The 25,252-nt window shown below is 47.1% G+C and overlaps 1 protein-coding gene and 1 non-coding gene across 8 annotated transcripts in view; one reads left to right on the forward strand and one right to left on the reverse strand.

The window, feature by feature from the left end:
• rapgef4a (Rap guanine nucleotide exchange factor 4a) overlaps positions 1-25,252 on the forward strand; it is a 631,693-nt gene that overhangs the window by 603,438 nt on the left and 3,003 nt on the right. For 6 of the 7 annotated variants that reach the window (XM_072476111.1, XM_072476128.1, XM_072476121.1 and 3 more), the window contains 5 exons: positions 2,371-2,461; positions 10,200-10,250; positions 19,446-19,533; positions 19,796-19,860; positions 23,993-24,047. In XM_072476111.1, the coding sequence (XP_072332212.1) occupies positions 2,371-2,461; positions 10,200-10,250; positions 19,446-19,533; positions 19,796-19,860; positions 23,993-24,047 (350 nt within the window). The remainder of the gene's footprint in view (positions 1-2,370; positions 2,462-10,199; positions 10,251-19,445; positions 19,534-19,795; positions 19,861-23,992; positions 24,048-25,252) is intronic. The other variant, XM_072476137.1, reaches the window with a different exon arrangement.
• On the reverse strand, positions 17,819-18,001 carry LOC140408081 (U2 spliceosomal RNA). Its single transcript, XR_011940013.1, has one exon. It is a non-coding gene; the product is annotated as a U2 spliceosomal RNA (small nuclear RNA).

The following is a 25,252-nucleotide window of genomic DNA, read 5'->3' on the forward strand; positions in this document are numbered from 1 at the left end:
GTTGGTCATGAGACACATCCAATTCCATACTCCCAGAATGCCTTGATCCACTGCATTTCGCATACCGCCACAACTGGTCCACAGCAGACGCCATCTCCCTGGCCCTACACTCATCCCTGGAGCATCTCAACAACAAGGACTCCTACATTAGACACCTATTCATTGACTACAACAACGCCTTCAACACCATAATCCCGGCCAAGCTCATATCAAAGCTCCAAAACCTAGGACTCGGCTCCTCCTTCTGCAACTAGATCCTCGACTTCCTGACCCATAGACCACAATCAGTAAGGATAAACAACAACACCTCCTCCACGATAGTCCTCAATACCGGGACCCTGCTAGGCTGCGTACTTAGCCCCCTACTATACTCCGTATACATACACGACTATGTGGCAGAAATTTGGCTCCGTCTACAAGCTTACTGATAACGCAACCGTAGTTGGTCGGATCTCGAACAACAATGAGTCAGAGTACAGGAGGGAGATAGAGAACCTAGTGGAGTGGTGTAATGACAACAATCGCTCCCTCAATGTCAGCAAAACTAAAGGGCTGGTCACTGACTTCAGGAAGCAAAGTATCGTACACACCCTTGCCTGCATCAATGGTGCCGAGCTGGAGATGGTTGACAGCTTCAAATTCCTAGGTGTGCACATCACCAACAATCTGTCCTGGTCCACCCACGTCGACGCTACAACCAAGAAAGCACAACAGCGCCTATACTTCCTCAGGAAACTAAAGAAATTCAGCAAGTCCACACTGAAATTTCTTCAGCCAGAGAGTGGTGGGTCTGTGGAGTCCATTGCCACAGAGGGCGGTGGAGGCCGGGACGTTGAGTGTCTTTAAGACAGAAGTTGATAAATTCTTGATTTCTCGAGGAATTAAGGGCTATGGAGAGAGAGCGGGTAAATGGAGTTGAAATCAGCCATGATTGAATGGTGGAGTGGACTCGATGGCCAAATGGCCTTACTTCCGCTCCTATGTCTTATGGTCTTATGGACTCTTACCAGTTTTTACAGATGCACCATAGCAAGCATCCTATCTGGCTGCATCACAGCCTGGTGGCAACAGCTTGGCCCAAGACCGTGAGAAATTATAGAGTCATGAACACAGCCCAGTCCATCACGCGAACCTGCCACCCATCCATTGACTCTATCTACACCTCCTGCGGCCTTGGAAAAACGAGCAGCATAATCAAAGACCCTTCCCACCGAAGTTATTCACTCTTCCAACTTCTCCATTGGGCAGGAGATACAAAAGTCTGAGACCACAAACTAACAGATTCAAAAACAGCTTCTTCCCTGCTGTTACCAGACTCCTGAATGACTCCCTTATGGATTGATCTGATCTTTTCGCACATCTTCTCTACTGAGTAGTACTACACTCCGTATGCTTCACCCGATGCCTGTGTCTATATATTTACATTGTGTATTTATGTATGTCCCATGTTTTTTTTCATGTATGGAATGATCTGTCTGGACTATACGCAGAACAATATTTTAAATTGTACCTCCGTACACGTGACAATAAAACAAATCCAAATCATGTACCATTCCACAGCCCGTCGATAACTTATGTTTTTTGCAACATGAGCTGCTCAACACAAGTTCCCGTAGGTTTGGCTGGAACTCACACCCTCTCCACAAAAGCTACTTCATCTGATGAGTATTTGTAGCATTTGTGTTGGTACATCAGACATTTAACCAGGACAGTTTCGTTCTCAATCTACAGTTCTGTACTCGCTCACTACTCCGGTCATTTGGCGGGTCCCCATGCCACAGCAGTATTTCATTGTAAATCCGCTCCTATGTGATGATGTATTCAAGTCAAACAGTAAGTGAGTAGCCCTTGCTCTCATACACCAATATTATTAAGCCATAATAATCCATTCTTCAGTTCTTTTCTCGGGAAATATCCTAATTTTTGAAGCAATCTCCTACTAAATCCTTATTGTTGGGAGGGGGGAAAGGGTAATGGTGGGAATAGGAAGCTTTTGTTAATCGTGAGGGTAGAGTTCCAAAATAGCATTGCCATCTAAGTTTAGATCTGTGCCTGTTATGCTATTGAAAACCATGCATTAGACCATTAAAAATAAGCATTCATAAGCAAATAATGCAATCAGTAATTGTGTCTTTAACATGCTTATTGTTGAGATGGCCACTGTTGACCTTCATTGAAGCAATTTTCACAGCATTGGATTGTAAAATGCTGTTAATCAAAAATACTTCTGGTTTTAGACAAATTGGTATTAACGATAAAAAGCTCTCTTTAACCTATTTGCTTTTAGCCTGTGTGTGTCAAACACACACAAAAGATAGAAGAACCTTGATTTGTATTGTAATTCTAATGAATCATTTTATTCCTTTCCAGTTGCAAAGAATATAGAAATTTGAACTCATTTTTTGCTCTTGTAATGGGACTGAGCAATGTGGCTGTTAGCCGCCTTTCACAGACCTGGGAGGTAGGTCACCATTATCAACTGTTTTCAGATCCAATAATGTCACTTATCGGGAAAACTGCATTCTGAGTACTAACAATTTTTTTAAAATTTCAAATCCAGTAAATCTCTCTCTTTTTAATAATGTTTTTATTTTAGAATGGTTTTCATATTCAGGACACTTTTCGAATAACACCATCAGCTATTACCTCAATTCTGGGTTTAGCGTGTTCAGTAAGTCCCAAAGGACTTTTAAAAACATTAATTTTTACTGCTTCGCTGGCTAGGCCAGTATTTGTTACTCATCCCTAATTGCCCTTGAGAAAGTGGTGGTGAGCTGCCTTCTTGAAACCGCTGCAGTCTGTGTGGTGTAGGTACACCCACAGTGCTGTCAGGGAGGGAGTTACAGGATTTTGACCCAGCGACAGTGAAGGAAAGGCAATATATTTCCAAGGCAAGATGGTGAGTGACTTGGAGGGGAAATTCCAGGATGTGATGTTCCCAGGTATTTGCTGCTCTTGTCCTTCTAGATGGTAGTTGTCGTGGGTTTGGAAGGTGCTGCCTGAGGAACCTTGGTGAGTTACTGCAGTGCATCTTGTAGATGGCACATACTGCTGCTACTGTACGTCAGTGGTGGAGGGAGTGAATGTTTGTGCAAGGGGTGCCAATATCAAGCGGGCTGCTTTATCCTGGATGGTGTTGAGCTTCTTGAGTGTTTTTGGAGCTGCACTCATCGAGGTAAGTGGGGAGTATTCCATTGACTCCAATCAGTAGAGAGTTTCCCCCCTGATTCCCATTGATTCCAGTTTTGCTAGAGCTCCTTGATGCCATAATCGATCAAATGCTACCTTGATATCAAGGGCAGTCACTCTCACGTCACCCCTGGAGTTTGACTCTTTTGTCCATGTTTGAACCCAGACTGTAATGAGGTCAGGAGCTGAGTGACCCTTGGGGTACCTAAATTGAGCATCAGTGAGCAGGTTATTGGTAAGTAAGTGCCGCTGGATAGCGCTGTTGATGACCTCTTAACATAGAATCTAGATTCTATGGCACGGAAACAGGCCCTTCAGACCAAACTGGTCCATGCCAACCAAAAAGCCATCTAAGCTAACCCCATTTGCTTGCATTTGGCCCATGTCCCTCTAAACTTTTCCTATCTATCTACCTGTCCAAATGCCTTTTAAATGTTGCCAATGACCCTTCCTAAACCACTTCCTCCAGCAGTTCATTCCACATACGTACCACCCTCTGTGTAAAAAAAATAAAAATTGCTCCTCAGGTTCCCATTAATTATTTCCCCTCTTAACATAAACCCATGCCTTCTACTTCTTGATTCTCCAACCCTGGGAATAAGAGAGTGCATTCATCCTATCCATGCCTCTCATGATCTTATACAGCTCTATAAGATCACCCCTCAGTCTCCTACGCTCCAAAGAAAAAAGTCCTAGCCTTTCCAATCTCTCCCTCTAACTCAGTCCCTTGAGCCCTGCCAACATCCTTCCATCACTTTCCTGAAGAGTGAAAGTAGACCGATAGGACGATAATTGCTGTGTTGGATTTGTCCAGTTTTTTGTGTGCAGGACATACCTGCGCAATTTCCTACATTGCTGGGTAGATGCCAATGTTCTGGCTGTACTGTAGCTGCTTGGCTAGAGGCATGGCAAGTTCTGGAGCACAAGTCTTCTGTACTATTGCTGAAATATTGTCCGGGCCCATAGTCTTTGGAGTATCCAGTGCCTTCAGACGTTTCTTGATATCATGTGGGGTGAATCGAATTGGTTAAAGACTTTCATTCTGTGTTGTTGGAGACCTCTGGAGGAGACCGGGATTGATCATCCACTCGGCACTTCTGGCTGAAGATTATTGCAAATTATTCAGCTTTCTCTTTTGCACATACGTGCTGGGCTCCTCCATCATTGAGGATGGGGATATTTGTGGCGCCTCCTCCTCCAGCGAGTTGTTTAATTGTCCACCATCATTCAAGACTGGATGTGGCAGGGCTGCAGAGCTTAGATCTGATGCGTTCGTTGTGGAATCACTTTGCTCTGTCTATCACTTGCTGCTTATATTGTTTGACACACAAGTAGTCCTGTGTTGTAACTTCACCTCATTTTTCGGTATGCCGTGTGTTGATCCTGTCATGCTCTCCTGCACTCTTCATTGAACCAGGGTTGATCCCCTGGCTTGGTGGTAATGGTAGAGTGGGGGATATAGGAACACAGGAATTAGGAGCAGAAATGGGCAATTCAGCCCTTCGAGCCTGCTCCGCCATTCAATCAGATTATTCTTGGTCTCAAATCCACCTCCCCACCTGTTCTCCATATACTTTTAACCTATTATTTTTATCAGAAACATATCTATCTCCTTCTGAAACCATTTAATAAGTCCGATTCCACCGCACTATAAGGCAGCGCGTTCCACAAATTCACCACCCTCTGCGAGAAGTAGTTCCTCCTTATCTCCGTTCTAAATCTACCGCCTCTCAACCTATATCAAAGACCTCTTGTTCAGATTGCCCCACAAGGGGGAACATTTGGTCTACATTTACTTTATCAATCCCTTTTAGTATTTTATATACCTCGATCTGATCCCCTCATCCTTCTAATCTCCAGCGAATATAAGCCCAAACTGTTTCATCTCTCCTCATACATCAACCCTTTCATCCCCAGAATCAATCTTGTGAACCTCCTCTGAACTGCCTCCAATGCCACCACATCCTTCCTCAAATAAGGAGACCAAAATTGGATGCACAAATCCAGATGTGGTCTCACCAATATCCTCTACAATATGCCAGGCCATAAGGTTGCAAATTGTAGCTAAGTACAATTCTGCTGCTGCTGCTGATGGCCACAGAGCCTCATGGATGCCCAGTTTTGAGTTGCTCGATCTGTTATGAATCTATCCCATTTAGCATGACAGTAGTGCCACACAACATGATGGAGGGTATCCTCAATGTGAAGACGGGACTTCATCTCCACAAGGACTGTGTGGTGGTCACTCCTATCGATACTGTCATGGATAGATGCATCTGCAGCAGGCAGGTTGGTCACGATGAGGTCAAGTAAGATTTTACCTCTTTCTGGTTCCCTCATCACCTGTCACAATTTGCCCGTAACAAATCGACTTTTTTCAATTAATCTACATTTCATCAACTGGCTTTCACTTATGTCCCAGATTATCATTTCTAAAAGCTTTCCCACTACCAAGGTTAAACTTGTAATTTTTGGGTTTATCCTTAAACTAATTTTTTTTTAAATAAAGCTGTAACATTTTCAATTATCCAGTCCTCCAGCACTCTTCTTCCCCCCTTCAATTTTTAGTCCATCCATTATCTCAAAACTACCTCCTCTTTCAGTTTTATACCAGTAGAATCAACTTCTTTGGTAAAGATAGATGCAAAGTATTAATTTAGTCACTCAGCTGTGTTTTCTGTTTCCATGTTTAGATTCCCCCTTTTTGATCCCTAATGGGCTCCACCCACTCTCTTAGTACTTTTAAAAATTATTAATGTACCTATGGAAGACTCTTGAATTTCCTTTTTTAATTTAGCTGTCACTTTCTTCTCCCTTTGCCTTTCTTATTTCCTTTTTCACTCCTCTGAACTTTGTAGTTTTGGCTGGGGGTTCTCACTTGTATTATCAATCTTGATTCTACCCAAATCATCTCCTCTTTGAAGACCTCCATGCTCTGATACAGTTTATCAATCCAGTTCACCCGGGACAGGTCCCTTCTCAACCCACTGAAATTGGCCTCCCTCCTGTTAAGTATTTTTGCATAGGTTACGTTTTGCCTTTTCAATAGCTGATTTAGACTGTGATCACTCTGCACGTGTTAATAATTAGTAGGAGACGACCCACTGCAGAAACTATGGACGATTCAAGCAGTTTAGTCCCAGAGCATTATGACTCTGTGAATAGTGAAAGTAAAAGCTTTCGTTCTGTGGAGATGAGACATTAAATGTATCAAATAGTCAATAGTGCTTATGAAGGTTTTGGTCAAATCTATCTAATGATGCATATTTTATTCAATTGGTGCATTGAAGTGTGTCTTTCCGACTAAAATATAAGTGGAAAAGATTTAAATGCATCCACAACGGGAACTGCTATACCTGTATAGCTCTCTTGAAGCAATCATAGCAAATTGAATATCATATGACTAGGAAATTGATGGATATAAAATGTGTGTGTGTATATGTGTGTATATACAATATATATATATATATTAATATTCATGCACAGCAGACGAGCAGTCTCTTAAATTGTTGGTTCTTGCCAGAGATAGTATTCAGTTTTAAATAAACAAGGTATTGCAAATGAGATACTTTGCTTTCAAATTCAATTGAATAGACATGACAGTCTTCCCATGCAAATACATTTTGTTTGCAAAAGTCATCAAGAATAGTGTCACCTTCATTGTGTTTTTAATGCATCCTCCTCTGTGTTGAATGGTTATCCTCTTCTCCGCTCCTGATTTCCCTTTCAATCTCTATAATACTTGGTTAATAGTAGAAAATGAGAAATGAAGCAGGAGGATTAAGACTGATTTGGCACTCTTTCACAATTGCAGGCATGAATTTGAAAGAATTGATGCTCAACATGTCAATCACAGCAGTAATTGAACTAGTATAGTGGAATGTAATGCTGAACTATACAGCAGAATGCGAGTGAAGGGTATTCATTCTCAAACTGTATAACATTTTAGTCCAGCCATAGGTTTTAAGGAGCATCTTAAAGGAGGATTATGCGGCAGTGGGGCTTCGAAGAAGGCAACTGAATTACAAGAATGAGAAAGATTGTATAGAAGAGAGAAATCTGAGGCCACGCAGACTATTGTGACAGGCAGGGAAAGGGGGCTTTAAATCAGAGCAGCAAAATTAGGACTGATTGCAGGATCCACTTCACACAATGATCAACACATGGAATGATTTCAGAGTAGGGTAATTAAATTATTTAGATCGTTAGATTCTGAGGAGTGCTGTGATATTTCTGGAGTAGTGTATTGTTAACGGGCTCAGTGACAAATTGACATTGTGCCAAAGAAGGCACCATTAGGACAGATGACCAAGATTTTAGGCAGCTCCTACAACCTGCCAAAACTCTGCATTCCTTCAGTTCCAGTCACTTGTCCAATCCTCACAACCTTCAACTCATCGTTCATTGTCAGGAGTGTATTCGGCTGTCTATGCCCCAAATTCTGGAATTCCTTCCTAAGCCTCTCTGCACACTACTTTTGTCTCCGCTTTAGCTCTTGTTAAAACTTGTCTCTTACACTGAACATTTAGTCACCCCTCCTAATCATTTTTTAAACTTGGTGACAGTTTTTTTTGTTTGTTTAATATGCTTCTATGAAGTGGCTTAAAACAATTTCCGATGTTACAGTCACTATATCAATGCAACTTGTTGTGGAGTTTAGCACTTTCCACTCATCTTCAATGGTCCATCATTCCTTAATGATTGCTGGGTCGAAGACCTATAGTTCCCCCCTGAACACCATCAGTAAGAGCATAAAGCTGGGTTACAGCAGAGCACCTAGGAATGGGGATTGAAAATGCAGCATTCCCAGCATCATCCACTTCCCCATAGAAAACAACAACATAATGTTAGCAGACATGAATCATAGCTGGTTACTAGAGTGTTGTAAAGTTTTAATTAGTTACCCAGTGAGAGAGATTTGATGAAGGGTGGTTCTGATTTATAACCTACAGTGATTAATGGCAAACCAAACTGTGAGGCCAGATTTTTCAATGTGGGTTCAAGGACCCAACAGCTGGATGACTTCTGGATCCCAACCTCAAACCCATGTTGGGTCACACTTGTGATGTGAGTTTTAAATGTAAATGGCCTAATTAGCCAGGAGGAAAGCTTGGTGTCCATTTAGAGCTGCAGAGCGTCTCCACGAGATGGGTGCTGCCTCCCTGGTGCCAGCAGCAAGAGGAAGCAGCATCCATGTTGGTGGGTGCTGCTGCCTTGCTGATTTTGAGCCAGGCAACTCCTGGGAGGCCATGCAGGTGAAATGAGGCAGGTAGTGGCCTGTGTGACAAGGCAAGAACAAGCACTCAATTCTGCGATAGCTGGCCCCACACAGATTTATTTTTAAGACAACTGCAGAAGAGACTTACTTGGGCCCCATAGTGAACCTGACAGCTGTGCACTGATGTGCAAACTGTGCAGGCTCACCAGAAAAATATGAAAATTGAACTTGGGGACAGACCAGTTGCTTAGCCAACTCCTTAATGAATCGTTAATGGCAGCAAGTATGTTTGCCCACTCGCTCTACAAAAACGCTACCTGTCAGCTGTGGCTCATTGGTAGTTCTCTCACCTCGGGGTCACAAAGTGGTGGGATCACATCTCACTCCAGATACTTCAGCACATAACCTGAAGTACGCTTGTGTTCTCAGGTTGGCTGATGTGTTCCTGACTTTACAACAATCCCTCCTCTTCCAACATACTTCACCAATTTCCGGGCACTTTGGGATGGCATAGGTTTATAGAATGCGCGATAAAAATGCATAGCACCAAACGCTATGACTCCTCTTCCCCCCCCCCCCCCCCCCCCCCCCCCACCACCACCTTCCCATCTCCCCAACCGGTTCTTTGAAGAATTATGAGACAGTCTCCAGGACTGCGATATTCAAAACAAGCCTAAACTGCGATCCTGACCCCCATGGCTCTTTGAAAGTCTCAGTCCTGATCTCTCCTTCCCTCTCCCTCACTTTCTCTCCATCGCTTTCTCTTCTGCCGCCTGTCCCCTTTTCAAATTGTGATATCCCATTCCGGAGTCTATCTCCCTCGTCAGCTTCTGTTCCAAATTGTTTGATCTTCAATGCCTATAGCTCTCCATGTTTTAGAATTTCTTTACCAGCTCATGGAATCTCATCTGACAAATGCCATTCGTGTCAACCACAAATTCAAAATGATCTTCTGTTGAGAACTACTTGGCATAATTATTCACTTTTTTTTCTGCATGTAGACTAAAGATTAAAGAATATGCAACCACGTAACAAATAGGTTTCCCTCTAATACTAATAATATATTGGCACTATAAATATCCCCTATATATTTAAGTATTTAGTTTCCTTGATTATTTGACTTTAGATGTACTTTGGACTGCCCTTTTGCTCCTGCTCCAATTTCCAAGGATGCTAGGATATATCTCTGGGAGCAGTCTTCCAGCACTTTCTACAGTGCATGTGAAAGTGCCACTTACTGCTTATAACTTTTAATGAACCAGCTCTGTCATTTATAGATTAAGCCATGATCCGATAGAGTATTCACTCTATTACTTCCAGCAGATCAGGAGCAGGCTCAAGTAATAGTCAGTAGATTAAACACAATGGCGAGAATTTCTGTTCAATCCTCGACACAGGTAGGTAAAATACGCGACACGTTGTAGAACGTGAATTCTCACTTGTGGGCATGATGACCCTTGATGGTTCTGGACCTGAGAAAAACATCGAACAATGGTTCATGCTCATTAGCAGGTGTGGTAAAGAGAGAAGCTTCACGCACCATGTCAGCTCCATTGCATGAGGGATTTGTTATCACAATAGGAATGGATAGGAAGTTTGGAAATCTGTATAATCGAGGCAAAGTAAGAATATACTTCAATTGCAATAATAAAATGCATCATAATTATTAGTGGATTGAGATAAATGACTTCACTCATGAAGCAGGCATTTGGTAATTATCCAATTATGTTGCCCTTGATGTTCACACAACTGCATGTTTTAATACAAAATGTGAATTCTCCTATCTTTACAGAAACTTCCCAGTAAATTCAAGAAAATCTATTCCGAATTTGAAAGCTTCATGGTGCGTATGCTACAGTAATTTTGAAAGCTTAGATAAAGGTGCATGATACCATTATAGTCAGGTATTAGCTGAGATCCACAAAATAAGTGCTATGAAATTGGTATTTTTTTGTTGCAAAAGTACTTCATGAAACCCCAACCCATGCCATTTCTCTCATAACATATCCATCTCATTCCTTCCATCCCTCTCACATAATTCCTATGCCATCCTCATTGCCCATTCCATCCCTCTCATGCTGCCCCCCCATGCCATTCCCCCCTCCTGATATGCAGCATCCTCCTTGCCCTCATGCTGCCCACTGTTTCCCTAAACAGTGTGTTTTGTTTACAAATCTGATCCTAAGCTGTGTGTCCAGAGCATCATCGTGCCTGTTACCTCTGCTGTATTTATTTGGTAATAATTCTTACAACACCAGGTTAAAGTCCAACAGATTTGATTCGAATCACTAGCTCTCGGACCACTGCTCCTTCCTCTGGTTCCTCCAGACCTGAGGAAGGAGCAGTGCTCTGAAAGCTTGTGATTCAAAACAAACCTGTTGGACTTTAACCTGGTGTTGTAAAACTTGTTACTGTGCTCACCCCAGTCCAACGCCGGCATCTCCACATCGTATTTATTTGGGGGATGGGAGGGTGATGTGTTGGGTGTTCTGGATCACCAACAAGTCACCAACACTGGAAGTGGTGCAACTCTATTTTATTATACGGTTAACTATATTAACATACTTGAACTGTGGGTAAATGCAATACCAGCTTTAACTGTTGACCCTTGCCTAGTCCTAACCAGGTGAAGCACTCAGCACATGGTGAATGTCTGTGTTGCAGGCTGTGAGCTCTGTGCTCCGAGCTGGCTGCTACTATAATGAGCGGGAACTCTCCTGTCCCCTGTCTTTATAGTGCGTGTGCTCTCACTGGTGATTGGCTGCGGTGTTGTGTATGCTGATTGGTCCCACTGCATGTCCATCAGTGTGTGTGTGTGTGTCTGCACCATAATACCTGCACCATAGGGCAGCACGGTAGCATTGTGGATAGCACAATTGCTTCACAGCTCCAGGGTCCCAGGTTCGATTCCGGCTTGGGTCACTGTCTGTGCGGAGTCTGCACATCCTCCCCGTGTGTGTGTGGGTTTCCTCCGCGTGCTCCGGTTTCCTCCCACAGTCCAAAGATGTGCAGGTCAGGTGGATTGTCCATGCTAAAATTGCCCTTAGTGTCCAAAATGTGTTGGGTGGGGTTACTGGGTTATGGGGATAGGGTGGAGGTGTGGACCTTGGGTAGGGTGCTCTTTCTAAGAGCCGGCGCAGACGCGATGGGCCGAATGGCCTCCTTCTGCACTGTAAATTCAATGATAATATACTGGTGTATATTATGACATCCCCCCTTTTATATAAAGAACATGTGCCTGCGTGACAATAAATATCGTGTAGTGAATGTACCTGACTATGTGTGTGCGTGTTATTTACATGACTATGTACATGAGGCAAATCTATTTACACGGGAAGGTGCCTGGTGCAGAGAAATAGGGCGCGGGATTCTCCGACCCCATACCGGGTCGGAGAATCGCCGGGGGCTGCCGTGAATCCCGCCCCCGCCGTGTCCCGAAGTCTCCGCCACCAGAGATTCGGCGGGGGCGGGAATCGCGCCGCGCCGGTCGGCGTGGGAGGGAATCGCGCCGGTCGCCGGGTCCACCCCCGCCGATTCTCCGGCCCGCGATGGGCCGAAGTCCCGCTGCTGGAATGCCTCTCCCGCCAGCGTGGATTAAACCACCTTTTGAACGGCGGGACAAGGCGGCATGGGCAGGCTCCGGGGTCCTGGGGGGGTGCGGGGCGATCTGGCCCCGGGGGGTGCCCCCACGGTGGCCTGGCCCGCGATCGGGGCCCACCGATCCGCGGGCGAGCCTGTGCCGTGGGGGCACTCTTTTTCTTCCGCCTTCGCCATGGTCTTCACTATGGCAGAGGCTCATATGCGCATGCGTTGCCCGGCGAAGACCTTTCGGCCCCAGCTGACGTGGTGCCAAAGGCCTTTCCCGCCAGCCGGCGGAGCGGAAACCACTCCGGCGCGGGCCTCGCCCCTCAAGGTGAGGACTTGGCCCCTAAAGGTGCGGAGACTTCCGCACCTTTGGGGCGGCCCGATGCCGGAGTGGTTCCCGCCACTCCGCCAGAACCCCCCGCCCCGCCGGGTAGGGGAGAATCCCGCCCAGGGTGTCACACCAACAACGAAATGAACATTATATACAAACTACTGGAACGATGAAACAGGATAACAGAACAGATCAAAGAGTCCAACATCGTAAAACTCATAAGTCAAGTCTCTGAGGTGGGCGACGAATTCTGGTTGACCGCCTCAAGGGTGGGTCAGGAGCCACCGGCTGAGGAACGGGCTGGGCCACGGCAGAGTGAGGAGGATGCAGAGTATTCGGAACCTCCACATAGTCCAGGTTGGGGACAACATGAGGGCGTGGCACCGGTGGAGGATCACGTAGCGAGCGTGGAACGAGATGAAGGGCACGCCGATTGCGGCGGAGAATGGAACCATCTGGCAGACGAACCAGTAATGAGCGAGGAGACACCTGCCGAAGAACCACAGCAGTTGCAGACCAGAACCTTCCGGAAGATGGATGCGGACGTTGACATCCGGTGCCAGAGCAGGGAGATCAGTCGCCCGAACATCATGCGCCGCCTTGTGTTGTGCACGAGACTGTTGCATCCGCTGAAGGACCGGAACGTGGTCGAGGTCTGGGATGTGAATGGACGGCACCGTGGTCCTGAGGGTGCGACCCATGAACAGCTGGGCTGGCAACAGGCCCGTGGAGAGTGGGGCCGAACGATAGGCCAGCAAGGTGAGGTAGAAGTCGGATCCTGCAGCGGCAGCCTTGCAGAGGAGCCGTTTGACGATGTGGACGCCCTTTTCCGCTTTGCCATTGGATTGGGGGTGCAGGGGACTGGATGTCACATGCAAAAAGTTGTACCTGCTGGCAAAGTTGGACCATTCCTGGCTCGCGAAGCAGGGGCCAATGTCCGACATCACAGTGAGTGGGATGCCGTGACGAGCACAGGTCTCCTTGCAGGCACAGATGACTGCCGATGATGTGATGTCGTGCAGGCGTACGAGCTCCGGGTAGTTCGAAAAATAGTCTACAATCAGAACATAGTCCCTGCCGAGCGCATGGAACAGGTCAACGCCTACCTTAGACCAAGGGCACGTGATCAACTCATGGGGCTGCAGGGTCTCACGTGGTTGGGCCGGCTGGAACTGCTGACAGGTGGGGCAGTTGAGCACTGTGTTGGTGATGTCCTCATTGATGCCGGGCCAGTACACAGCCTCTCGGGCCCTCCGTCGGCACTTCTCCACGCCAAGATGGCCCTCGTGTAGCTGTTCGAAAACGAGCTGGCACATGCTGTGCGGGATCACGATGCGGTCCAGCTTCAGGAGGACACCATCGACTACTGCCAGATCGTCTCTGATATTGTACAACTGCGGGCATTGGCCCTTGAGCCACCCGTCCGTCATGTGGCGCATGACACGCTGTAGTAGGGGGTCAGCCGCAGTCTCGCGGCGAATGTGGATAAGGCGTTCATCCGTGGCCGGCAGATTGGAGGCCATGAAGGCCACATGGGCGTCAACCTGGCAGACAAACCCCTCTGGGTCACACGGGGTGTTGGCTGCCCTGGACAGAGCGTCGGCTATGATCAGGTCCTTGCCCGGGGTGTATAGGAGATGGAAATCGTACCGCCGGAGTTTGAGCAGAATGCGCTGGAGGCGTGGGGTCATATCATTCAGGTCTTTTTGTATAATGTTGACCAGCGGGCGATGGTCGGTCTCGACAGTGAATTGGGGGAGGCCGTACACGTAATCATGAAATTTGTCGACCCCAGTCAACAGGCCCAGGCACTCCTTTTCGATCTGCACGTAGCGCTGTTCCGTGGGGGTCATGGCACGTGACGCATATGCAACGGGGGTCCATGATGAGGCCTCATCGCGTTGCAGGAGCATCGCCCCAATGCCGGATTGGCTGGCATCCGTTGAAATTTTTGTTTCCTTCGTGGGATCAAAAAATGCCAATACCGGAGCCGTGGTAAGCTTGGTCTTAAGCTCCTCCCATTCGCGCTCGTGGGCGGGAAGCCATTGCAAGTCTGTCGTCCTCCTGACCAGGTTCCGGAGCGCTGTGGTATGGGAGGCGAGGTTGGGGATGAACTTCCCCAGGAAGTTGACCATGCCCAAAAATCGGATGACCGCCTTCTTATCCGCTGGCTTCTGCATGGCCGTGATGGCTGCCACCTTGTCCGCATCCGGTCGCACACCCAACCGGGAGATGTAGTCCCCCAGAAACTTGAGTTCCGTCTGGCCAAAGGAACATTTGGCTCTGTTGAGGCGAAGGCCTTGGTCCCGTATTCGTTTGAAAACGAGCTGGAGGCGACTGATATGCTCCTGCATATAATGATGTCGTCAACATAGACGCGCACACCCTCAATGCCCTCCATCATTTGCTCCATGATCCGGTGGAATACTTCTGATGCCGATATAATCCCAAACGGCATCCTGTAGCAGTATCTGCCAAACGGGGTATTAAAGGTACACAGCTTTCTGCTGGACCTATCTAATTGAATTTTCCAGAATCCTTTCGAGGCGTCAAGTTTGGTGAAGATGTTGGCCCGAGCCATCTCGCACGTGATCTCCTCGCGCTTGGGGATAGGGTAATGCTCCCTCATTATGTTGCGATTCAGATCCTTTGCGTAAATGCAGATCAGGAGCTCGCCGGAGGGCTTCTTTACGCACACCATGGAACTGACCCAGTCGGTTGGTTCCGTCACTCTGGAGAGCACTCCTTGATCCTGGAGGTCCTGCAGCTGCTGCTTGAGGCGGTCCTTGAGGGGTGCTGAGACTCTGCGAGATGCATGAACCACAGGTGTGGCGTCTTGTTTGAGCAGGATTTTGTAAGTGTATGGAAGCGTGCCCATGCCTTCGAAATGTCGCGGTGCCGGTTGATGATGGCATTGAGTTGTGCCCTGATGTCCGCATCCTGGAAGGCAGACGTGTCCTCTGGAGAGAGAGAGTGTTATCGTTGAACGAGGTTTAGGTGTTTGCACGCCTGTGTGCCTAGCAGAGAGTCCTTCGAGGAGCCCACGCTCTCGAAGGGAAGGATGGCTTTTATCGAGTTGTGCGTCACTTCGAGTTGGCATGAACCGGTAGCAGGAATGACGTTGCTATTGTAGTCCACTAGTTGGCAGGTCGACAGAAGAATGGTTGGTTTAACCCCAAGGGTCTGAAGATCTGACCACGCTAGGAGATTAGCGGAAGCACCAGTGTCCAGGCGGAATCGTATCTGGGATCGGTTGACCGTCAGGGTGGCACACCACTCGTCGTCTGGATCAATGCTGTACACCAACAGCGGCTGGTGGTCTTGATTCGGGGACAGCCTGTTCTTTGCTATAACAGCGACTCGAAGAGGCTCCCTCGGGTCCTCGGTGTCACTGATCTGCGGGAAGTCGGAATCGGACTCGGTGAATGTGGGTTGAATTGCCCGAACGTTCCTGCGAGGCTGGCTGACGCGATGCGAATTGGCAGGCTGAGCTGCTCGACAGCAGGCAGCATAATGGCCAAGTCTGCCACATCGTAGGCATTGTCGCGATTTTGCAGGACATTGCCGCTTTAAATGGGCGGAACCACAATTGCCACACGTCGTGACGTCAGTACTCTCATTGCGCCACCGCGCATGCGTGGCGAGGTCCTGCTTGGTGCGCGCCTGCGCATCACGTTCCTCCACGTCACCGTCCCCTCATTTGGCGCGTACAAGTGCAGGAGGCCGCGAAAAGTGCGCGAAATGGCCGCCCTCATCCAGGCTGCAGCCTTGGAGGTGTTCAATTGTTTGGATCCGTTCCACCTCGTGGGCACCTTGCCGCGCCGTTTCAGCCGTCTGTATGTGGGAGTACTGGCTGGTAGCATTTTCATGCAGGACACAGGTCTCGATGGCAGTCGCTAGGGTGAGTTGCTTAATTTTGAGGAGCTGCTGATGCAGGGGGTCCGACAGAACACGAAATACGATCTGGTCGCATATCATGGAGTCGGAGGTGGGCCTGTAGCCGCAGGACTGTGCAAGGATGCGGAGGTGTGTTAAAAAGGATTGGAAAGGCTCGTCCTTACCCTGCAAGCGCTGCTGGAAAAGGAGATTGCCGGCGATGCGGAGCGGCAGCGGCGGGTTGATGTTCTCCATACTTCAGGATGCCGGAATGCTGATTAGTTGCAAGTGGGTCTCAGAAGTGCTAGTATACAACCACTCCTGGTACCATGATGTGTTGGGTCTTCTGGATCACAAACAGGTCACCAACACTGGAAGTGGTGCAACTCTATTTTATTATACGGTTAACTATATTAACATACTTGAACTGTGGGTAAATGCAATACCAGCTTTAACTGTTGACCCTTGCCTAGTCCTAACCAGGTGATGCACTCAGCACATGGTGAATGTCTGTGTTGCAGGCTGTGAGCTCTGTGCTCCGAGCTGGCTGCTACTGGAATGAGCGAGAACTCTCCTGTCCCCTGTCTTTATAGTGCGTGTGCTCTCACTGGTGATTGGCTGCAGTGTTGTGTATGCTGATTGGTCCCACTGCATGTCCATCAGTGTGTGTGTGTGCCTGCACCATAATATACTGGTGTATATTATGACAGGGGGGAATGATGAAATTGTTAAAGATCTGATGGCTGTCCTCAGCTCACCTCTTTCCAGTTTTAACAAAGGCAAGGTGGGTGACAAGTGACCAATACGCTCACTGAATTAGATTGGCACTTTCGATATTATGAGGCTGTGTGCCTCTTTTTTTATTCACCATTTGAAATTTTAACTCTACCCTGCTGAGTTTTCCAAGCCTACAGAAGCAATCTAAACCAAGCCTCGAGCAGGTGCTGGAGCAGCAGATGAGTATACCTGCTAGTTGTAGCGTGCATGCCGGGGCAAACCCATCTCCCCGAGGCCTGTAATTACCATTCCCCCACACCTGAGCCCATGATTAAATGATATGACTCTTTTGATTGCAACCTACCCAGCACAAACTCAGAAAGGGCATGGACCTGAATAGGATCGGAATAGAGGGATACGGACCCCGGAAGTGTAGAAGATTTTAGTTTAGACGGGCAGCATGGTCGGCGCAGGCTTGGAGGGCCGAAGGGTCTGTTCCTGTGCTGTACTTTTCTTTGTTCTTCTTTGTTCTGATCCTGTGGCTTCCTCCAGATTGCTCCTTGCCTGATGGAAAGGCCAGCCTGTCGGTCCTCTCCATTCTATGTGATGCATGCCCGTGTGGCATGGGTTGCGCAAATTCATGATATATATGTAACTTAGAAATTTGTCTTGAGATTTAACTTGAGAGTTGTGTGCCTTTGAAGTATGTTAATGTGTGGGTGTATATGATGTATTATCATGCGAATGTTTGATTGGTATATATCATTTTTGCGGTCATGATGTTTTATCATGTATTAGCATGGGTTAGTCAAATTCCAAAATAGGTCCCAGTATTTCCTTTATTTATTCCTAGTTTTGGGATCCAATTTTTAAAATGTATTTCATTACTTTTTCTGAATTACAAAGCCAGGGCCCCGAGTGTGGACAGGGGCGAACCCCTAATCCAGCTCCTCGCCTGCTCCAAAAACCAATTCAAATTCAAATTGAATCCAATTCATGGTCCCCACAAGAAAGACATACCAAATCTGAGCCAAAAGGCAGAGCAGATACTACACTTGATCTTAGCCAAAAGCCCGAGAAGCGATGGGCATCCAAATTTATGTTTCCTGGTTTCTGATGCTAAACATTGAGCTGAATACAGCCTAAAACGCAGGTTTTTAAACCAATAATAAAGAAAGAAGTAAAGAATTTATTTGTATCACATTTTTCATATCTTCAGTTTACATCTATTTCACAATCAATGGATTGTTTTTGAGGAGTTCTGTAGGCAAATGCGGCAGCTAATCTTGGTGCAGCATATTACCACAAACATAAAGCAAGTGGCCAGATAGCCTGTGTTGGTTGTTGGTGGTATTACTGAAGGCCAAGTGTTGCAAGGCTCAGTACTTTTCAGGGGCGAAATTCTCCAATATCGGCGCGATGTCCGCCGACCGGCGCCCAAAACGGCTCAAATCAGTCGGGCATCGCGCCGCCCCAAAGGTGCGGAATCCTCCGCATCTTGGGGGGCCGAGCCCCAACCTTAAGGAGCTAGGCCTGTGCCGGACTGATTTCCGCGCCGCCAGCTGGCGGAAAAGGCCTTTGGTGCCCCGCCAGCTGGCGCGGAAATGACATCTCCGGGCGGCGCATGCACGGGAGCGTTAGTGGCCGCTCACGGCATCCCCGCGCATGCGCTGAGGAGGGAGCCTCTTCCGCATCCGCCATGGTGGAGACCGTGGCGAAGGCGGAAGGAAATGAGTGCCCCCACGACACAGGCCCGCCCGCGGATCGGTGGGCCCCGATCGCGGGCCAGGCCACCATGGGGGCACCCCCCGGGGCCAGATCGCCCCGCGCCCCCCCCAGGACCCCGGAGCCCACCCGCACCGTCTTGTCCTGCCGATAAGGTAGGTGGTTTAATCTACGCCAGCGGGACAGGCATTCTAGCAGCGGGACTTCGGCCCATCCGGGCCGCAGAATCACTGGGGGGGGGCCGCCAACCGGCGCAGCGCGATTCCCACCCCCGCCGAATATCCGGTGCCGTAGAATTCGGCAACCGGCGGGGGCGGGATTCACGCCAGCCCCCGGCGATTCTCCGACCCGCCGGGGGGTCGGAGAATCTCGCCCCAGTTCTTTTTCAGATAGCAGTTTAGGATCTTTCACATTCACCTGCACAGGCCGATGGAATTTAATGGAAATGCAGCATCCAGCACTGCACTTGGGTGGCAGCTTTGATTATGCCGTCAGTTGCTTGAAGTGGCCTTGAACCTACCTTAATGACCCTTAAGTATGCGTGTAACAAAAATCTGTACAGCAAAAAGAAGTATACATATTTAATTTGCTCAACAACTAAAGGTACCTTTTTCCAAAGGGAATAGTATATCTATTTTCTACCTCCTCGAGGTTGTAAAAAAATTCCTTTGTTTAAAGTTATAGTATTTGCTTTTTAGTTATGTAAGCTGTGTATTCTGCGGAGCACAAAGCTGCTTAATATATCTGCTGCATGTAGTGAGTTAATCATTGAATGAGTATTAAATACTAAACAATTTCCTGTAGGATCCTTCCAGGAACCACAGGGCTTACAGACTTACAGTAGCTAAACTGGAGCCACCAATCATTCCCTTCATGCCTTTACTTATAAAAGGTAATTCAATCATACTTTCTTCCTTTTGCATTGCAAATGTCATTTATCAAGCTGCTAACTGTGGATTGTTTTTATTGCTTTAATAACTTCATCCAAAACAGTTAAATAAGAACAAGCAATAATTATAATACTTAGCTAAAGCTGGTTAAGTCATGTTACCTAATTAAATTAATCAGTTCAGGAATGTGTGAAGAATGTAATGCCAGCTTGAGGTCTTTTGCAATTGGAAGAAATTGTTTGCTGATTGCCTCTTTCTTTACAGACATGACATTTACCCACGAAGGCAACCAAACATTCAATGAGCATCTTGTTAATTTTGAAAAAATGGTAAGCTTCAAAATGTGTGTTTTTCGGGGTGGGGAAAGTACAGAGAGGAATTTTCACCTTCACTTAAGTTGTTGGTCTGTTTTCACCCTTTCTAAAATTGTGTTAGCTATTTTTGCAGTTTCTAAGTGTTTCAGCTTTAACTTTATTTATACAACATAGTGATAATATGTTCTTTCATTCTTTGAATGGTAAATATCAAAACTGTCCAGTTTCTAATTCTGTAGCTGCTACATTGCTAGATTTGTTTAACTTTACAAGCACCTATGCTAGCTGAAATTGGGTTATGTTCATAGGATTAGTTGAAGAGAGATGAGCGGAAAGGCCTGCGCGGACATGCATGGCATAAATACCAGCATTTGCTACATGGGTCAAATGCACAACACTCAACAAGGCCGTTCTCAAATTTATTTCTATATAAATGAGTTGTGAGAGAATTCAATTCGCAGATATGATCAATTTAAATATACATATTCAATGTCTATGAGAAACAAACCTATTTTGAAGTCACTCTATCATATTCCTGATAAACAGTTTTCAGAATTATTCCTATTTTACTGTGCAAATAAAATGCAGTATTTAAGTTGATGATTTTACCTCCTCCCTCACTCTTCATCTCAAGGCAAGTGACTCATTTTTACTTCCGTTCCAAAGACACCAGCAATACAATGTGACTAGGGACAAGAGCTCTGCCTAATTTTGCCCCCCACCCCTGCCCAAAGCCCTGGGAGACTGAGAGAAATGTTGGTGTTTCGTTGATGCAGCAGCTAAAACCTGAGACCAATCCAGTCGCCATGACTTAAAGTACATCATGGAAAGTTTTTTGATAAGGCATCCTGGGCGCGATTCTCCACTCCCGCGCCGGTTGGGAGAATCGCCTGGACCGCCAAAATGTCCCGGGACGCCGGTCCGACGCCCTCCCGCGATTCTCCCAAGCGGCGGGAACGGCCCGGTCGAGTTTCGCAGGCCGGAGAATCGCCGGAGAATCGCCGGAGACACCCAAGATGCCGATTCTCCGGCACCCCCGCTATTCTCAGGCCCGGATGGGCCGAGCGGCCAGGCCAAAACGGCGGGTTCCCCCCGGTGCCGTCCACACCTGGTCACTGCCGTCGTGAGAGGTGCGTGAACGCTGGGGGGGCAGCCTCCGGGGGGGCGAAGGGGGATCCTGCACCGGGGGTACCTCAAATGTGGACCTCCTTCCTTCCGCAGCCCCGCAAGATCCGTCCGGCATCTTCTTGCGGGGCGGACTTAGAGAGGACGGCAACCACGCATGCGCGGGTTGGCGCCGCCCAACCCACGCATGCGCGGATGACGCCAGTAATGCGGTGCCGGCCGCGTCATCTATGCGGTGCCGCCTTTACGCGGGCGACAAGGCCTGGCGCGTGTAGATCTCGCGGCCCCAATCCTGGCCCATTGTCAGGGCCTGGATTGGTCGGGACCGGGGCCGTTTCGTGCCGTCGTGAACCTCAACGGTGTTCACGACGGCCCGCCCACTTCGGCGCGGGAGTGGAGAATCCCACCCATCTTTGGACTGCACCACATCAGCATGGGCACTAAAAATCTGGACTGACTGACTGGCAACTTTGAGGAGGACTAATAGTTGCATCCTGAGATAGGACCACAAGCTCATGCTCCATGGTACAGGTGCCAGTAGCAGTTCCACAGGGCGGCACCACAGCAGCCTTTAATATATTTGAGAACAGATTGTGAACTGTTGTGAGACCTGCAAGCCACTTCACACACTGCTATCAGCAGCTATGATGGCAGAAGTCTGACCTTGTATTACAACAAGCTGAACTTGCACAGCTTCATCCTGAGCTTCCAAAATTTTGAATGGCTTCTGCTTCTAGTGTAATGGAAGCTAGAACAACCACTATCAGACGTTGCACTATGGTTGAGTCCACAAGTGTTCTCATGGAGTTGGCTGCCCATCCCACCCCGTACCTATCCCACTCAGGAATGTGTAGGCTCCAGGCCCTGCGCAAAGCTCGGTGCAATGTTGGTGCTGGTTCCCTCTGTTTCTTTACAAAGATTTCAGGCTTTCTGGCAGGTCTTCCAATGCACCAAGCATCTCATTGTGAATACCCATCAACCTTTTGCTGAGGGTGCCCTGTTGATGTCCTCCTCTAAGTCCTCTGCAGTAGAACCTACAAGTGACCTCAACCCTGGCAAGCTGGCGCCTGTGCTATCATTTCCCTCTGTCGAGGTTGAAGGTCACACAAGCCGGGTCCTTTCTTCTCTAACTGCCATTCTCTAACATCGTCCGTGTGTTCCAAAAGATGACTTGATTCGCTCACGTATTGAAGATAACTTAACCAGAGTCCCATTGTCCAAGCAATTAGTGTAAATGGCCCGTCTCCAACAGTTGAATACCCCAGGTGATTGCCATAGATGCCTTGTGAATGAGACAGGAGATGTGCATCCATCTCATTCCGCCGAAGGCTTTGGCTTTGATTGGTTTTGAAGACAGACTGATCTCACTCCAATGAGTTGGAATGTACAGGAATGAAAATGAAAGTTAGCCATCTTGGACTGTGAGCTCAAGGCACTTTAGCTTCTGTATTTTTATTAAAACGTCTGGCTTAAAAGTTCGATTCCGGTTTCCAGGTGGACTAAAAATCATTATTTGGCATAAAGCACATTTTCATAACACCAACGACTTGTGCAGATCCCGCCTCTGCGCATACTTTAGAAAGTATGGGAGTAAATGATGTTCGTTCTTCATCATTGGCTCCATCTCTTGTCCTTCCACCAGTGCCTGGCCAAGTTGCTGTTCTTTGGTAACTGAAAGGGAAAGGGCATGAGGGTGGGAGGGGGGCAGGGGGTAGTGAAAAGCAAGAGGGGCATGTTTACTCATCTGCAGCTTGTAATCAGAAGAAATTGTGGGGTGAGGCAGAAGTGGGGTGTAAGGAGGAGGATTAGCTGTGCGGACACGGTCATCATTATTTGTTTCATCCTCACCACTGCCATACTTTCAGTCATGGCTGCTCCAGTGATGACGACTACCCTCTCCTCCGTGGACGAGGACATATTGTTGTGCCTTTCTCCTGTTGGTTGGGTGCTGCTAATTCCATTTGTAAATTATCTTATCCTGCAAGAGAGGGAGGTGTGTGAGTGAGTGAAGTTTATAGTCCTGATTGATAAATATTGTTGATAAGTGATGGGAGTGGGGTGGTCTGTTGCACAATGATGTGAAGACGCCGGCATTGGACTGGGGTGGGCACAGTACGAAGTCTTACAACACCAGGTTAAAGTCCAACAGGTTTGTTTCAAACACTAGCTTTCGGAGCACTGCTCCTTCCTCACCTGAGGAAGGAGCTGCGCTCCGAAAGCTAGTATTTGAAACAAACCTGTTGGACTTTAACCTGGTGTTGTAAGACTTCTTACTATTGCACAATGTCAGAGCTTTGTGCTTCATCTGTAAGGAATAGAAATTTGAAAATGAATTCATGGACCTTGAACACTCCTGTAAGGTCATGAAACTTGCAGCACTGTATCCAGGTCCTCGAAGCTGCACTGCTTGTAATGACCCTAATGGCCATCTGCTCTGACTGCCTTCTGGGAGTTTGTCCAGAGGATGTCCTGCCTCACTGTGAATAGAAGAACGCTCTCCTTCTGTGCAGCCCAGGGCCTCCAGTGCTGCACCTGAGAACGTTAAGGCACACTTTGTATAATGTTGTGTCAGTGGTCAGTGTTCCTCCTTCTCGGAGTATCATCCCCATTCACTTCCAGAGCCTGCTCCAGCCAGAATACAGCTCCTCTTTAAGAGCTACAAGCTAATGTGGTGCAAGCTAGCTTTAATTGTGTTGCCTTGCAGTAACTCGGGCCTCCTGTTGAAGAGTACAGCCACTCAGCAATCCATGTAGCTCTGGATTGCACATAACTATCATTTCAATTAGCAGGCAGCAGAAGTTTGCATACGGCCTGCATTGGAAAGTGTGCGCACGTTCATTGCACATCACAACCTTGTTCATTTTCAGATCCAACCAAATGTTGCCCCCCATCCCAACACGTTTATATTCTTTTGTTTTAAAGGATGAGCATCAGTAGGTACATTGACTTAACCAAATTGATGCTTTCATAAGATTTCTATGCTTCAGTTTGGTTGATTTTAATCTTTTAATTTTTGTTTCAGCATATGATTGGCAATACAGTACGGACAGCCCGGCACTGCAGAAGCCAGCCTTTCAGTAAGTCAGTAATATGTGAATATGAAATGAATTCCAGGTATTCAGAGCGTTACATTTACAGCTCCTACTTAAACTTCCGTCTGAGGCGTCCCTGAGCAACCTAGATGTTGATGGATCCAAACTTGTAACAAACATTTAACGATATATAAAAGGTTACTAAAACTATTTGCAATTTGCATCCAAGCTGGTGGTGACAAAGAAACGTAATCATTTAGTGGTCTTAATGGATTGTGTATTTTGAGAAGAGGACAGACTACTGTTGACGGAACAGACTTGTTGGGTCGAATGGCCTTCTCTTGCGTCTTGTGGTCTACTGTTGCTCCATTTCTGAAGGACTTTATCAGTTTCATTTCACAGGGAGCAAGAACAAATGAACCCACCTGGATCAGCACAACAAACTTTGGATATTTCCTACTTTGAGCTTGGGGTTAACTTGACAATCCAGCCTGTGTGTAAAACTCATTCCTTGTTGATGAAGGGTGCCTTACAATTGCATTTATCTTTAATGATTCCTCTGATACGATTCAGCAAATGAAGGCTATTTCCTCTTCACTATATTCTTAGTGTAGCCTAATGACTAGGGGGGGTTCTACCAAGTTGGGTTGCCTGCAATTCCCCAAATAAAATGCACTTTAGTCCAGTTATCAACTTGTTAGTTTCAGCTTATTTAAATATTCTTCAGTATTCTTTAATGCAGCTTGATGTATTTCTGTGGATGTGCTGGAGAATGGGCTTTATGCACTGATATTTTTTATGGGATAACTTTGATTCACTATTGAGCTCCGATCAGTAAAAGTGACTGAGAACAAAATGGAGAAAGAAACAAAATTCTGTAAAACAGCATTTTGAATTTCTACCCATTGACTTTTTTCTCTTTTAAAGAATTAAAGAATGACAACATTCTGCTTCGACTTTTTTATCCCCAAGGGAGTTCTAAATGCCCTGTCAAAATTGCTGACACTGATAGTTGGAGGCAATCTTCAATTTGCACCCCCATCAGTCAAGTGATGGGAGAAGCAATCAGACCGGTCGCTCAATGACACCAGTGAGAGGCAAAGCAAATTTCCTGGCCGGGTCTCATTTCAGTGCTTTCGGCAAAATACTGACGGGCTGATCACCGTTGATCAAAGGTGGGGGGATTCCAGCTCTAATCCATTGCGCGTTTAAAGGAGGGAGGACCACTAAGCATGCAGTGGCAGGTAGAA

Source organism: Scyliorhinus torazame, chromosome 2, assembly GCF_047496885.1.
Source record: "Scyliorhinus torazame isolate Kashiwa2021f chromosome 2, sScyTor2.1, whole genome shotgun sequence".
NCBI classification, from domain to species: domain Eukaryota; kingdom Metazoa; phylum Chordata; class Chondrichthyes; order Carcharhiniformes; family Scyliorhinidae; genus Scyliorhinus; species Scyliorhinus torazame.